General features: G+C 45.1%; 2 protein-coding genes across 5 annotated transcripts in view; one reads left to right on the plus strand and one right to left on the minus strand.

The window, feature by feature from the left end:
* The first annotated feature begins 4469 nt into the window (after nt 1-4469).
* On the plus strand, nt 4470-8912 carry TSSC4 (tumor suppressing subtransferable candidate 4). 4 transcript variants are annotated; one of them, XM_071427755.1, is made up of 4 exons: nt 4470-4581; nt 5023-5152; nt 5960-6032; nt 7090-8912. In XM_071427755.1, exon 4 carries the CDS (start codon nt 7178-7180, stop codon nt 8216-8218), a length of 1041 nt encoding a protein of 346 aa, XP_071283856.1. In that variant the 5' UTR covers nt 4470-4581; nt 5023-5152; nt 5960-6032; nt 7090-7177; the 3' UTR covers nt 8219-8912. The 4 variants fall into 4 exon arrangements, with proteins under 4 accessions (XP_071283856.1, XP_071283857.1, XP_071283853.1 ...); XM_071427756.1 differs by having other exon boundaries at nt 4494-4628; XM_071427752.1 differs by having other exon boundaries at nt 4516-4652.
* A 2256-nt stretch (nt 8913-11168) lies between these two features.
* Nucleotides 11169-14079, minus strand: part of TRPM5 (transient receptor potential cation channel subfamily M member 5) — a 35678-nt gene continuing 32767 nt past the window's right edge. Inside the window, exons 22-24 of the mRNA XM_071427751.1 lie at nt 13236-13308; nt 12306-12396; nt 11169-11269 (exon numbers count right to left, since the gene is read on the minus strand). Coding sequence (XP_071283852.1) covers nt 11169-11269; nt 12306-12396; nt 13236-13308 — 265 coding nt within the window. The remainder of the gene's footprint in view (nt 11270-12305; nt 12397-13235; nt 13309-14079) is intronic.

Consider the following 14079-nt stretch of genomic DNA (forward strand, 5'->3'; position numbering starts at 1 on the left):
TGCCATTTCCTAATCAGAGGTTGTCAAAGCTGTAACCAAGAGTTGCAATATTCTCTCAGGAGGGAATAAATCCAGCCAGCTCTCTCATGCCAGAGCTGTTGATGGTGGAGGTTTCTGCAGAGGAAAGCACCCTCACTGCTGGATGTGGCTGCACCCTCCTCTGCCTGCCACTCTGCTTGCTGGGCTCAGGGATGAAGGATGTGTGGTGGCTGTCCTCACATTCCTGCTCCAAACCACTGCTTCCTTTGCTGGGCATGACAGCACAGCCTCTCCAGTTATGGGAGGAAAAAGGTGACTATTTCAACAACCTCTTTCACTGTCAGGGCTGTGGTAGGGCTGGGAACTGTGGCTGCACCAGGGAGTTGGCAACAGTGAAATTACAGCCCCCAGGGAGGAACCATCTGCCACCAGTGGGTGCTGAAGGGGAGAGAGGAACATATACCCACCTGACCAGCTCTTGAGCAAGTGGTAGACACAGGCTGGGAGCTCCAAGTCCTGTAAGTACCATGCTGTGCACCTGAACTAGATAGAGGCTGCATATTTTTCCTGACCACGCCCCAGTTTCAGCCTGGGCTGCATCACATTGCCTTGCACGGGGCATAACCTAAGCAATGCAATGCAGAACATCACATTGCCTTGCACAGGGCACAACCTAAGCACTGGGATGCAGAACATCACATTGCCTTGCACAGGGCACAACCTAAGCACTGGGATGCAGAAGTGCTGTTCGGGGCAACCCCTTGAGCTGACCTCTGGTGGCCTGATGCTTTCACTTCAGTGCTCAGAGACCTGGAGCAAACAGAAAATACCTCCCAGGTGCTAAAACTGCTGCATAACCGAAACCCATGTTGTTTTCACACTTGCAAACACATTAGAGGGTATAAAAAGCTGTGCAACCACTGTGGTCTGCCCGGTGTTTCTCACTGGATTTAGATGACCCAGCTCAAGTGCCAGTGGTTGCAAGTAACACTTCTAATTACAGTTTAATCACACCTTTTACTTTTTTTTTTTTTTTTTTAAGTGTTTCTTGGCCCTGCTTTGCTAGGGCATTCCCTCATGCCAGAACACAGCTTTGCTGAGTACTGAGAGGTGTTGGTGTTGGGCCAGGAGAGATGGCATGCACACAACACCCTGCCTGCTGGCTGCAAGCAAACTGCTGAGATTTCCTCCAGCAAGGATTCATGCTGTTAATGCAAGGCTCAGTGCTGGTTGATGGTGCTCCCACAGGTCTTGTTGGAACAAGAGATCTGGGGAGTTTTAGAGTTTTGTGGGGTTTTTTTGTACCTTATTCAGCCTTTCGTTATGCTTTTTTTTTTTTTTTTTTTTTTTTTTTTTTTTTTTTTAGTATCAAGCACTTTGGGGCAGGGATAGGAAAAAGGAAAAAGCGGCAAGATTGGGAAAAGAATTTTCTTGGTGCAAATATTTTGTAGTTAAATCAAAATGAACAGACACCCCCAACTGTTTTTGTTTCTTTTAAACAACTGGAGTAATTGCAGAGAGTATTAATTTTGCTCATAAAGGACTTCCCTCCCACACATGCAATGTTGCTAACAAAAAAAAGGGGTTGTGGTGTCTCCCTGCAGGTTCTCTACAGGCTGGCAGTAACATTGTTATTGTGAAGAATGGAGTTGATAAAGACCTTCATAGCCTGCCTGCATTAAAACTCACTCCACAGGAACTAATTTCATGTAGTTACTTTAGGGGAAAATAGCACCAACATGGGTAAACAGCATTGGAATAAATCTAATCTGTTGCAGGACCAAATGAAAGTACAAAGTAAAACAGGTAAACTCAATGTAGAAGAGAGGTGGTATCAAGCACTGAATTCTGAAAACTCACCCCACAAGGGATTTCAAGGCCATTTGTAGGATTTAATTCTAGCAAATGGGAGAGGACAACTCATTTATTTCCTTCAGGCTGCACCAGTCTGGCTTGGTGTGACTGCATTCTTCCAGCAGAGAAGGCTGCGGTGGTCATGACTCCGCTTTTCCTTTTTGCCTGCAGGAAAATACTCCTTTCCCACCCCACCTCCCCTCAAGAACTGCATGTGGCCACATCTGAGGAACCTCCACATCCCTTCCAGACGCAGGAGATGTTGAAAAATGCATCTTATTGCTCTGTCTGGCTTTCAGGATCTGGGTGGCTGTTGGGGAATGGCCTGCTGCTTTCCTATAGCCATGGGAAGGGGGACCAGTGGTCCCTGCCCCAGGCACCTAGCCCAGGCTCCAAGGGCAGGAGCAGCAGCAGGAGCCTGCCAGGGAGCAGCGGAAACAGCAACTGGATGGGGCCAAAAGAGAGATTTATTTGCAGGAAAGGAGTGGTGGCGCCAGAGATGGGGCTGGGGCTGCTGTGCATTTTCACATGCCACCCCCACGCACAGGGACGCGCTGGCTTCCTGCAGACACATGGAGCCATCCCCGCAAATGAGCAGCCCCTCGGAGCCTGCACGCTGGATACAGCCCGCTCATTTGGACGATGGCCTGTCCTGCAGCCCAGTTCCACCTTCCAGCCCCCTCTTCGAGCCACTCAGTTCAGGCCAGCAAGGGGAAAACACTTTCCCATCTGTTGGTCTTCAGACTCTGACTCATTATTTTTATTTCAGCTGTCGCCAAGCAATAGGGAAAGTCCCAACACACCAACATTTCCACTGCTGCAAGCTGCCTTGTCCTCAGCCACCAGAGAATGAGCAGCTCAGCCTCAGTTCTCCGCTGCATGCGATACTAAATATCACCGATTCTGTCACAGAATAGGCTGAGCTGGAAAGGATCCATCCAGATCGTCAAGTCCAGCCCTAAAGTGAATGGCCTGTGTGGTGATCAAACCCACAGCCTTGGGTTTTATTAGCACCATGCTCTAACCAGTTGAGCTAATTTCATGAATAAAAAAACAGGAAGGAGGGAAAGGGTACATTCAGGTTCCTTAGTCATCAATACATGCAGCATCCAGGCAAAAAGTGAGAACATGTAGCCTCTGGGAAGGGAGACATGGGGCTTGTCCCTGAAGGCACCCACACCCACAGGTGACAGAGGCACCGGAGGTGGTGTTGCCCTCTCCTGCTCCTTTGAGCCCCTCATGTAACTAAGAACCACGGCTCAAAACAAGACTGTGCCATTGTCTGCATCACTCTGTTGTACCCTGCTTGTCTCCACTCTTACAGTAATGGGACATGACTCCACATCCTTTTTTCTGCCTGCTCATTACTAAGCTCAGAGACTCTCCTGCTGTCTCCCCAACACCCTAGACCGTGTTACACAGCACCAGCAGTCTTTACCCAGGTTTACTCTTCCTTTTGTTTGCCCATTTACTGCTCTTCTCCTTTCCATTCCTGCTCACCTACTTCATGTTTTCCTTTCCTCCCTCCATCTGGATACCAGTTTGGATGCCTGTGACCATACTACCATATGCGTACGCATAAAAAAAAAATAAAAATAGGATCACCAAATGGGGAAACACCTCTAGAGCTGCTCTAAAACTACAGCATGACTCCAGCTAGACAGAAGACATTTTGCAATAACCTCATCACTGCTGCCAAGTGTGTTCCAAACACAGACCTCGTGTCATAAATTTCTGTAATTAGCAATGCTCCGGCAGGCAAAAGTATGTATTTAAAAACTGAGGATGCATATAAAGTGGCTGCAGTTTATATTACGGGTGAGTCACGGTGAGGCCCAGCTTGAAGGGAGCCAGTGAAGCCTCTGCAGCGACAGCACTGTCTGGCACAACCCACCTGGCAGAGCAAACCTTTTCCTAAACATAGGGAAAACAAGCTGAATATTGAAGCCTCTTGGGAAATGTATTCGTGCTGAAAATTTGAACTTTTTGCTGAAATAAGGGGAAAAACAAAAATCGAGCCTCTTTGGCCAGCACCAATAAAACATTTTGAGACAGAGCTCCACTTCTTGACACACACGCAAAAAATGTTCTTCTGGGACGGAAAATGGAAACTTTTTTATTTGGATGGATAGCGGTTTTATGCCTCAAGCGACTTGGGGTTTTCTGGTTTGAGAATAAACACGTAAGAGAAAAAAAAAAAAAAAGAAACAAAACAAACAGAAAACTTCGGATGTGTTCGTGGTGGCCAAGCCCTGCTTTTCTGATGAGAACAAAAGCTGTGACATGGGGGTTTTTTCCCAGACTGCGACTGCGGAAGGCGGCGGCGGTGCCGTGCCTGCCCCTCACGGCGCCGGGCAGCGCCGGGGCGGCACCGCGGCTCTCGGGGGTGCCCGGGGGAGCCCCGCACCGAGCCCCGCACCCGGCCGGGCACCGAGTCCCGGGCACGGCCCGAACAGGCTGCGAAATGTCGGCGCTGCGGTGCGCCCTGGGAGCTGTAGTCCCGCCGCTCAGCACCGCTTCGCCCCGCTCCCCGGCTCGCAAAATGTCCTCCGCCGAGGCAAGGCGGCCGCCTACAACTCCCAGGAGCCCCGAGAGAGGCGGAGCGGGGAGGTGCCGGGAGGCGCCGGCCTTTTCCGCGCCGCTCTCCCCGCCGGGAGTTGTGGTCCTGCCGCCGTTGTGGCCGCTCCGCGGAGCCTGGCAGGGACTCGGTGTCCCGGCGCCCCGCGGGCCGTGGGCGGAGGGGCAGAGGTGGGAAAGGCGGGCAAGGCGGGCAAGGCGTGCGGCTGCTGTGGAAGGTGTTGGGGCTGTGCGGTGTCGGGGTACGGGGGCTCCCCCTTCCATTTCCTCCCTTCCCTTCCCCGGCGGTTCGCACTGTGTGCCCGGGCGGGTGGCGGTGCCCGGGGTGCAGGGCCAGCGAGGGCCGCGTGTGGAGCGGGCGGTTCGCATCCCGCAGCATCCCGGGGCCGACGGGCAGCACGGCTGGGGCTGCACCGTGACCTTGCCCTCCGCGGGGCGAGGGCCCAGCGGCCGATGTTCTTTTCCCTGACCCTCTTCCCTGTTCCTTGGCGCGGGGCCCTGTGGATCCCTGTCCCGAGGGACTGTGTGGGCTTTGGTGCGGCGCTCTGTGCGCCGTGAGAGCGGGCCCGTGGCCGTGGTTTGCGGTGACTGAGGTGTCCGTCCCCCTCACAGGAGGCAGCAGGAAGACGCACAGAGTCTGTCTGAGCAACACCAGGATGGAGGAGCCCACTGGGAACCTTCCCTTCCGGAGAAACATCATCCTTCCCGAGTCGTGCTGTGGTCACGTCACCATAACAAACCTGTGAGTGGGTCTGGGGTGCTGTGAGGGCCAGCACGTTTGGACATTAACTTTGTTAAGGCTAAAACGTTTCCTTAGGAGCAGAATTTCTCTTTTCTGTGTAAGTGCTCTCAGACAAAGATGGCCCTGATGAACACTTCTGTTGCCATCTGAAAACAGGCCTTTATTCAAGGCCTTTTCTGAGTTGTAGTTGTTACTTTTCATGTGTTGCAAAACTGAGCAGAAGGCTGTATCATTTTAAGAGTATTTCCCGCTAGGGGTTACATGGAGGGCAGTGTTTTCAAAAGTAGATGTCAGATCCTTTCTGTTAAAGACAGCCAGACTTGACATGGAACACAGCACTCCTCAGAAGGTTCTCTGTGTTTTGTGCTTCATAACAATCTGGCCCTAACTTTCAACATGACCTTTCTGTGAAAACACAAGTCTCTGTTACCCATGGTATAATACTTAGCAGCATTTAATGTTTACAATGCATAACTATTATTATTGTATCTTAGCTGCATTTCATACTGTTTATTTAGTCCTTTGCACATGCAAATTACAGCTTGAATTTTTTTAAAACCTCCCTTCTGTTCTACAGGATAAAGTTGGCAGTGTGAATGTGGAGGCTGGGTAAATATAGTGGTGCCTGCGTTATTAGGCTGTGTGCTGTTCTTCTGCCAAAAATTCAATAATATCTACAGACTTTTATACCACCATGAGTTTGTGTCAGAATTAGAACCCAGTTCTGCAGCTTTGGATGATTCAGGGGGACAGAATTATTTTTAAAACTACATTTCCAGTATCATGATGGAAATGTTTGTTTTCTAGGGTGGCAGTGCTGAGATCTTTGGTGGCTTTAACTGACCCTCAGGAGGGGAAGCTGACTCAGTCTCAAGAGAAAGTGAGTGACTAACAGACTTTCCATGTCTGTTTACTGCATCGTTTCAGAAGAGCCTATAATTAGGTAGTCAAGCTTATTCTAATAATATGTTAGAGCTGTTTCCAGAAGTCACATGAGCTGAACCAAAATGTGTGTGTGCACCAGCTCTGTTTCCAATTGCCCAGTAAGTGGTAGCTTCATCATCAACCACCTGAATTCAGCAAGGTTCCCTTCAAGCAGGTGGCACTGTCAGGTATTCCAGCTGCTCCTGGAAGTCAGGCTTCAAATCACGCTGTCATTTACTGACTGAAGGGCCAGCTCTTGCAGGCCTGTGGTTGCAGTCTCTCCTCATTTCCATGTGTGAGCATGGCATGTGTGATTAGTTTTCTTAATCCAGTGGGATAGATTTCTTGAGCTGGCTGGTTTTCCAATTCCTGGAACCTAGCAATGACTTCAGAGCATGAAGCCAAAGGAGGGAGTGGAGCTTGTACTTTATGCCACATTAAAGCACACTTGAAACAGTGGCCCTGATATTTTTGTGGGTTTTCTGTCACTGATAGGGATCAGTGGTAGTGTCATTTGTAATAGGCAGAATGTGATGGGTATTGGGATAGCAGGTACAGAGCTAGTGCAATAAGGGTTGTACTGGCAAAATAAAAGTGTGAGAAATTGGATGTGTTTTTGTGGATTTTTACAGTGTGAATAAACACAGGGTGTAATATGGAGAGCTCATTGCTGTCTCCTGGAAGATGTATTAGACAGCTTTGGGGGATTCAGATTAACTCAAGAGCTTTATGTTCATCTTTTAGTAATTGGACCTGATGTTACCTGTAAAGAAATTAGGTAGCATTACTTTCAATTACTTCATATTCTTGTATTCAGTCTTGTGTAAATCTTTAATTTTAATGTGCATTCATTCCTTAAATAATGTTTTCATTTGAAGCAAAATTGCTTGGGAATCCCTAAAGCACAGCTAACTGTTATATTGCAGTTATAATTACTTTGCATGACACAGAGTGATGGTCTCATTCTTGGTTCTCATTTCACAGTTAAGTTTTTATGCTCCTTTGTATTCTAGGCACTAAACTTGCTGGGTGTTTGGAAAAGTGTACTTAGAGTTGTTCCTGGGCCTACATCAAGGACCTCAGTGGAGTGACAGCTCAAAGATGGGAGACCAGGAGGCAGGTGAACCTTTTCTGGGGATAGTGGCTGATGGTGGCAGAGACTTTGAAGGAGCTCTGCCCTCAGACACGGTGTCGCTCAGCGATTCTGACTCCGATGACCTGGGGCTGGCGGGTGAAGCAGAAGTTGATACAATATCTCCTGAGGAGCCATCTGTAGATGAAGGGGATTTCAGATCAGGGGAGACACCTGACTCTTCAAACAGCAGTCACAGATCTCCTGTCCAGCCATTCCATCTGAAGGGCATGAGTTCTACGTTCTCTCTCCGTAGCCAGAGCATTTTTGATTGCCTGGAAGAGGCAGCCAAGCTGTCTGTGCCCTCAATGCCTGAAGATAATGTTGTTGATGGGAGGTTCAAGCGCCCATTGCCTCCGACCACAGTTTCAGGTAACGCGGTCCCAGAAAACATGGGAAGGCAAGCCAGAGCAGTGCAGGCTCCCAGAACCTCTCCTGCAGTGCCTGACTACGTGGCACACCCGGAGCGCTGGACCAAATACAGCCTGGAGGCAGTTTCAGAGTCCAGTGACAAGACCAACAGGGCAGTGGCCATGGAATTTCTAGGTGCTTTGAAGAAAAGAGGGGAGCAACAGAGCTCAGCTACCCAAGACAGCTACACCCCATCCTTCAACCAGGACCCTTCCAGCTGTGGAGCTGGGAGGATTGTCTTCACCAAACCAACTAAAAGAGGTGTTGATGGACTGGAAAAGAAAACATCAACAGGGGAGGATGATAAGAAACAGATGAAGACAGATCTGAAAGGAAAATCTCTTAAGAAGACTGATGACCTGAGGGAAGAGGATAAGGTTGAGCTGGGGCACTTAGACAGTGACAGTGGAAAGGCAGCAGAGGAGGAGGAGTGCATGATGGAAGGGGACCAGAACACAGAACATAAACCTGATGCAAGGCTTAGTGGTGCAGGTGAAGAGCCATCGCTGGGAACAGTTGGATTCCACTGCAGTAAGAAGAAGAGCAGGAAAAATTTCCGACCTAAAGTAGATGATGAAGGGGAGGAGGAAGAGTCCTGAAGGATGAAGCACACTGGAGACATCCCAGGACTTGTCTTGGTCATTTTTTTCCCTCTCTCTTTTTTTTTTTTTTCCCTTTCTGGTCTGAAAACCACACGGTAGCTTGTTGTTCAACAGTTTGCATCATAGCCACCAAGAATGTTTTATATTGTTAGAAATTAAGCTGCCTAAAATAAACTCCAGCCTTTTTGTTGATGAGAATTCCGTGGGCACAGGATAGTTGCATCCTGGCAGGATAGAATCGAGTGTGATACTCCAGAGCTGAAGTATCCAAAGAAACAGAAGTGTTAGCTAAACGGTTGCAGGGCTTCCTAGTAACTCCCAGTTTTGGAATTGCTCCCAAATCCTGTGGAATCCTGGAGAAAAGGTGATGAGCTCATTATGTAGAGATTTTTAAACTATGAAAATAAAACCTAGTCTTCCACTGGATGTGATTTCTTGTCGCCCTGTCCCAGGAAGGAAAGTCTTTTAAATTTTTTGTTTAAAACATTTCTGTCATTACCATTGAGGGTGAAAGCACAACAGTGCCCAGTGACATGATGTGAGGATCTGCACCTTTGTATGTCCTTTCCAGGAGGTGCTGCTTCCATACTGATTCTATATGTGGATTGGGGCATTTGTGGGAATCAGATATTTATACCAGAACTGGGGACTTTTTCCTATATGATACAATAAACTTTTGGTTGTAACTTGATTTCTTGTCTGAACCATGCTGAGTAATGCAGCTGTAGGAGTTTTACCAAACATTTTATTTGATTCCTAAACTGTCTTGAAAACCTTTTAAAGTGTTACTCTAACTTTGCCGTTCTTGTTAACTTCTCCCTCAAGTCTTACAGATTCTAAACCTCACATTTTTAACATTTTCAATCATTTTACAATGTATAATCCCCTCATAGGATGAGTCATCTCATACAATGAATCACATTGTAGGGAATGTCAAATAGAGTGGGTTTTTTCCACAGTGCTAGTAAATTTAATAAATAAGGTTGAAAGATTAAATTTCTTTGAAAGGTTACATGATTTGAAACTCAAATTAGTTCAGGTCACTTCGGACTGACATTTTTTTGGTCATTATTCTAAATGAACAAATCCCAAGAGTAGTATTTACAACTGTGTAGTGAAAGATTAATTTTGAAGAGTTTGTGATATTTCTTGGTAGATTGTGCTTGCTCAAACTCTGAAGGATGTTTGAGGGGGTGACTTCATCTTAACAGTTATTAACTGGGAGGCCCAAATCACTTGGGCTTTGTGTTTGAACTGATGCATCATTTGGTAGAAGAAGCAGAAAACTGTGTAAAAGGAGCAGTTGTGCTCCATTTTTCTAAACTCACCTTCTAGTTTTCAGAGCAGAATGTATTTTCTCATGAGTATGCAGTTGAATGCACATTGCTTAGTGGGTCGTTGGTAAATACATTGGTTGTTCCAGTGCATGTGAGTGGACACACAGCAGGTCCCAATGGATAGATTTTGGGTTCCAGTGGATAATTAGTGATCACATTAAAATAGTAGCCATTTCAAAATGGAAACTGCTGCCAAGAGCAGGGAAGGCTTGTTGTGAGCTACCTGTTATTTCTTAACAAAAAAAATTGCAGCTCAGTAGTACCAACTTACTGGGTTTATGAGTTCTGCTTGCCCAGGGTGAGGAACAGGTAGGACTATCAAAATTCCATCACTGCTAATGGAGTCACAGGTCTGGGGCACAGCTGAATAAACTGGACAAATGCCTGTTTCATTAAGCCATCATAACAAGATTAATATCTGTTATTAAAAGGCTCATTTTTGTCAGAGCTGAGATTTATTTTTTTTTCCACCTCTGGTAACAGAAAGCTTTTGTGCAATCTACAATTACATTGCATAGAGACAATATTATACGTGTGAGGAAATGCAGTTGAAGTTTGTATCAGAGTCAGACACAGCCCAATACTTCCCCCTTCTGATGCTGTTTATATTATTCCAAAGAAATTTCCCCTTAGAGGATGGTATTGATATTTTAATGGTATATCTTGCAAAATTCTAATAAAGACAGTGAGTTTTTATATACTAAAAATGTACAAGCCAGTTTAAGTGATGGAAAAAGCCACAAACAGCCCAGATTCTTAGATTGCACGATAATTCTTGGTACACATTCTTGTTTTAAAGTCTCTTAGGTGATTTCTTTTTCCCCCTGACCCTTGAGAAAGAAAAGTAAAATGAAATCAGATGCTTAGATGTAAAGGAGGTATTCCATGAGGTGTGATACATGGAGGCAAAGGCTCCTTTCCAGCAGGGGACTGGCAGCAGCTGTGATGGGGCATGGGACCAACAAAAACCAGGTGATTCCACTCTCTGAGGTTGAGTGAGGAGCTCTTAAGAAGGAATACCAGCAAAGGAATACCTCATAGGAGCCAGTGTGGGAAGAGAAGCTGGTGAGTGCAATTGTTTGAGAGTTGTAGGAGCTCCAGGAACTGCATGTTTTGTAATGTTTCAGTATTCAGGCCCTTTCCTTGGAAACTCTTTCTTGATTTCCTTGTTTTAAGCAGCTCGGGAGTACAAGCTTGATGTCTTGGCCAAGGAAGGAGCTTGTTTTTAAGTGCGTAAGTGACTGCCCTTCCAAAGGAGACTCCCTTGAACAGAGAAGTGTGGAATTTGGCAGTGGTGCTGGTGAATTGAGGGTGTGGTGGCTGGAGAACAAATGGTATTTAGAAAATAAGGTTGTAGAGTCACCCTGGAGGAGAAAGTTTTAATGCTGTTTGTGGAATGGTTTTGGAGAAAGGATTGAGTGCTATGGGAGCAGCAGGAAACAAAGCCCAGGAAATTGAAGGAGAAAGACCAAGAAATCCTTAGGAATGTCAGGCACTGACAGTGCTTACTGTAGAGAGCTTGTTTTCCTTGGGCCTTCAAGAGATTAGGATTTTACTTGTAGAGTAGTTCAGTAGGACAAAAGGTTTAATGTGAAGAAATAGAATAAAATTTAATTATCAATGTATCCAATGTCAGTCTCAAACTGATCTGCACGCTCTTCTCTTTCCCTTCTTTGTGGCAAAGGCGCTTCTGTGTTGGCACTCTTCACACCTAATAGGGTAGGAAAAGTCATGTACTCGTTTAAAAGCCTTAGGACAAGGGGCACATAGTAGTAATTGCTTAAGAAACTTTAAAATGTTGAAAAAAAGACACTGTAGATTGTATTATTTTGCATTCACTTAGTAAATGATAAACACAGGGTTATTTTTCAGTTATTTAAATTTCTGGGTTTTTATGCAGTTACAGTATCAAAATGTCTGGGAAGCCTGCTATGGGATGGAGTTGTTTTATTGGAATACTGATAATGAAGCAACTCACATAAGTGCTATATAAGCTTCTGACAGAATTAAATAAAGCTTGAGGTTAGCTCAAATCTGAGTGACTTGAGGTCCTGTCACGTTGTGGCTTTGAGTTTTCCAGCTACTTTTTTCCATGTAGTGTATACGTACTCAGTTCATGGGTTTTGGAGGCTGTTTTGTGTGGTAGCATTAGGTTGATATTGAAATAGGTCATTAAGAAAGATATCCAGAATCTTTATTGTGTTGGATATCCTGCAGTGGCTGAGAACTAGCTTGTTCCTGTTTCTAATGATTAAAACTCCATGCAGTAGAGCCCTGGGACACAGGATATGATTCTTAACTGACAGAAATGGGTGCAGCTCTAAAGGCAAATGAATTCTGTTAATTAAAAAAATAATAGGAGACTTGCTCAGTTTTTATTTTTAACGATTATTGCTATGCATTTTAAATATTTTTGCAGTACTTCTGTAGGATTATCTCATGGACTCAAGAAACCCCCAAGGCAATCCTCTGTTGCAAATAGATACTTGTTCATGTGTTTGAACTGGTAGAGATTATTCTAACTCACCCTGAGTGACAGTCCTTGCCCCAAAGCTTTTAAATGTATTTTACAAAAGGTAATTTTTTCACTCTGAACTAAGAATATTTTGTTCCCTGTTTATATTCCCATTACCTCTAGGAAGCTCCTTATGGGGTTATTTTCCGATCTTATTTTTCCACCTTGCATTTTTAAGCTACATTGTTCAGCTGTATTAATTAGCTTTTCCATGATTGTTTTCAGTACTTACATGTGTAGTTTGGAGCTGGTTGAGTGCACAAGAGGTTGGTTTTGGTTAAAACCTCTGCCATGGAGGAGATAACAGCTGTACAGTAGCAAATCTACAAAGTAGGTAGTGATTAAATACCTGCTCTCTTTTGTGAGGATATTGCAAGACCTGAAGCTGGCACAAACATAATAAAGCATTCCTTGTGTGTTTCTGTTGGACCTGTATAGCCTGACTTTTTTCAGGAAGCCATAAAAGGGATAAGAAGGGAGCAGGAAACTGTAGCAGGAGTATTAAGATAAAGAATTTTCAGTGAGGCCAAAATTATACAGGAGAGTCGCAGAGATAAAGAAAACAATAAGAGTTGTGCTACATAGCAGGTGGTTTAACATTTTCAGGCCGTGTAAGAAATGTTGTTTGTTTATATTGTGAGGGTTTGTCATCAAAAGCTCGAGACAGAATTTCCTGCTATTATTTGGATTTCATAATTGTATGTTGGACACTTCCCTTTTGAGAGTTGGTACTTGGTATCTTACGAAAATTAGATGTACAAGAAGATTAGGTCAGATCAGACAGAATGTGTGTATTTTCCAAGCTGACATTTAAAAAAAAAAAAAAAAAGGAAATATTAGGAGAAGGACAAGAAGGGGGGGAGAGGGGAGAAGATGAAGCATTTCATTCCAGAAGCATCCTTATCAAAGGAAATAAACACTCTCAAGTAAACTACCAAAGAGAGCAAGAAATGTTGTATTCCCTTTTCTCCTTTCTAAAGGAGTGTAGACATTTTTCTTTACATACATTTATCACCAGAAAGCAATAAGGAAAGTGAAACCATAATATAGATCTGGTTTTCTGTCCCTTTATCCCTACCTAGGGTCTGCCAAACCACCATTAAATGAGAGAAAGATGGTGAAATTCTAAAGCTGATATAAATGCCTAGAAAATACTACTTACCTGGGCTTCCAGAACTTTAAATCGTTTTTCTTGTTCTTTCAATCCACTAAAATACTTAGACAAATTCTCCACCCTGTGGAAACAAAGCAAACACCTTGAGCAAAAAGGAGATGCTTCAGAAGAAATCATAAAACACAAACCATGTCTAACTTTACTATACCCATGCCCCTTCACTGCAGCTCTGTGCTGCTTAGACATCCCACAGCCCCCTAAAAGTTTTTTCCTTTTAAGGTGTTCACAGAAGTATTTTTTTGGGCAGAACAGCATCTCTGGAACACTCTCATGCACCTGTTGCCCAGGGACTCACAACTGACAGGTCAAGGCAGCTATTCAGCTTCTGGTGAGGGCCATGTAGCCTCAGTTGCTGTGGAAGTCAAGAGCAGGAGAAAGGAGCTGCTCTGTCTTTTGAGCCACTTGTCTTTCCTACCTGAAAACATCAATGGAAACCGGTTCTGGTGTGAGAACTGAGGCCACAACAGAGAAAAGCCACTTAAAATTTTTGCAAACTTTCGTTACTGGAAGCTGGCTTGACAGTCAAATCCTGTTTTTCCCTGCAGTCCAGAGGGATTGCTTAAGGAACTTCCACACGGTGCCTCCAAATTGCTGAATTATCCCCATGCTTTCTGCATCCTTCACCTGTTCTCCCATCAGTTCCTTATTCCCAGCATCTGATTCCTCATAGGGTTGGCAAATCCCTCTCTGGTTTCTCCTAGCTACTCTTTCAGTTTCCCTCTCACAGGCAATGTTCCAGTCCCATCTGTGTGAAAGATCTGCTGCTGGGTGGGTCTAATGCATTTTGACATTGGTTCAGTGCAGCTAAAGTTCAAACAATCAATTCCTGAGG

The sequence above is a fragment of the Agelaius tricolor genome, unplaced genomic scaffold (assembly GCF_023055355.1).
Source record: "Agelaius tricolor isolate 1412-34295 unplaced genomic scaffold, bAgeTri1.0.p SCAF_5, whole genome shotgun sequence".
Lineage (NCBI taxonomy): Eukaryota > Metazoa > Chordata > Aves > Passeriformes > Icteridae > Agelaius > Agelaius tricolor.

What these genes read in the sequence shown, in the direction of transcription:
- TSSC4 (XM_071427755.1), top strand. Translation starts at nt 7,178, where the DNA reads ATGGGAGACCAGGAGGCAGGTGAACCTTTTCTGGGGATAGTGGCTGAT.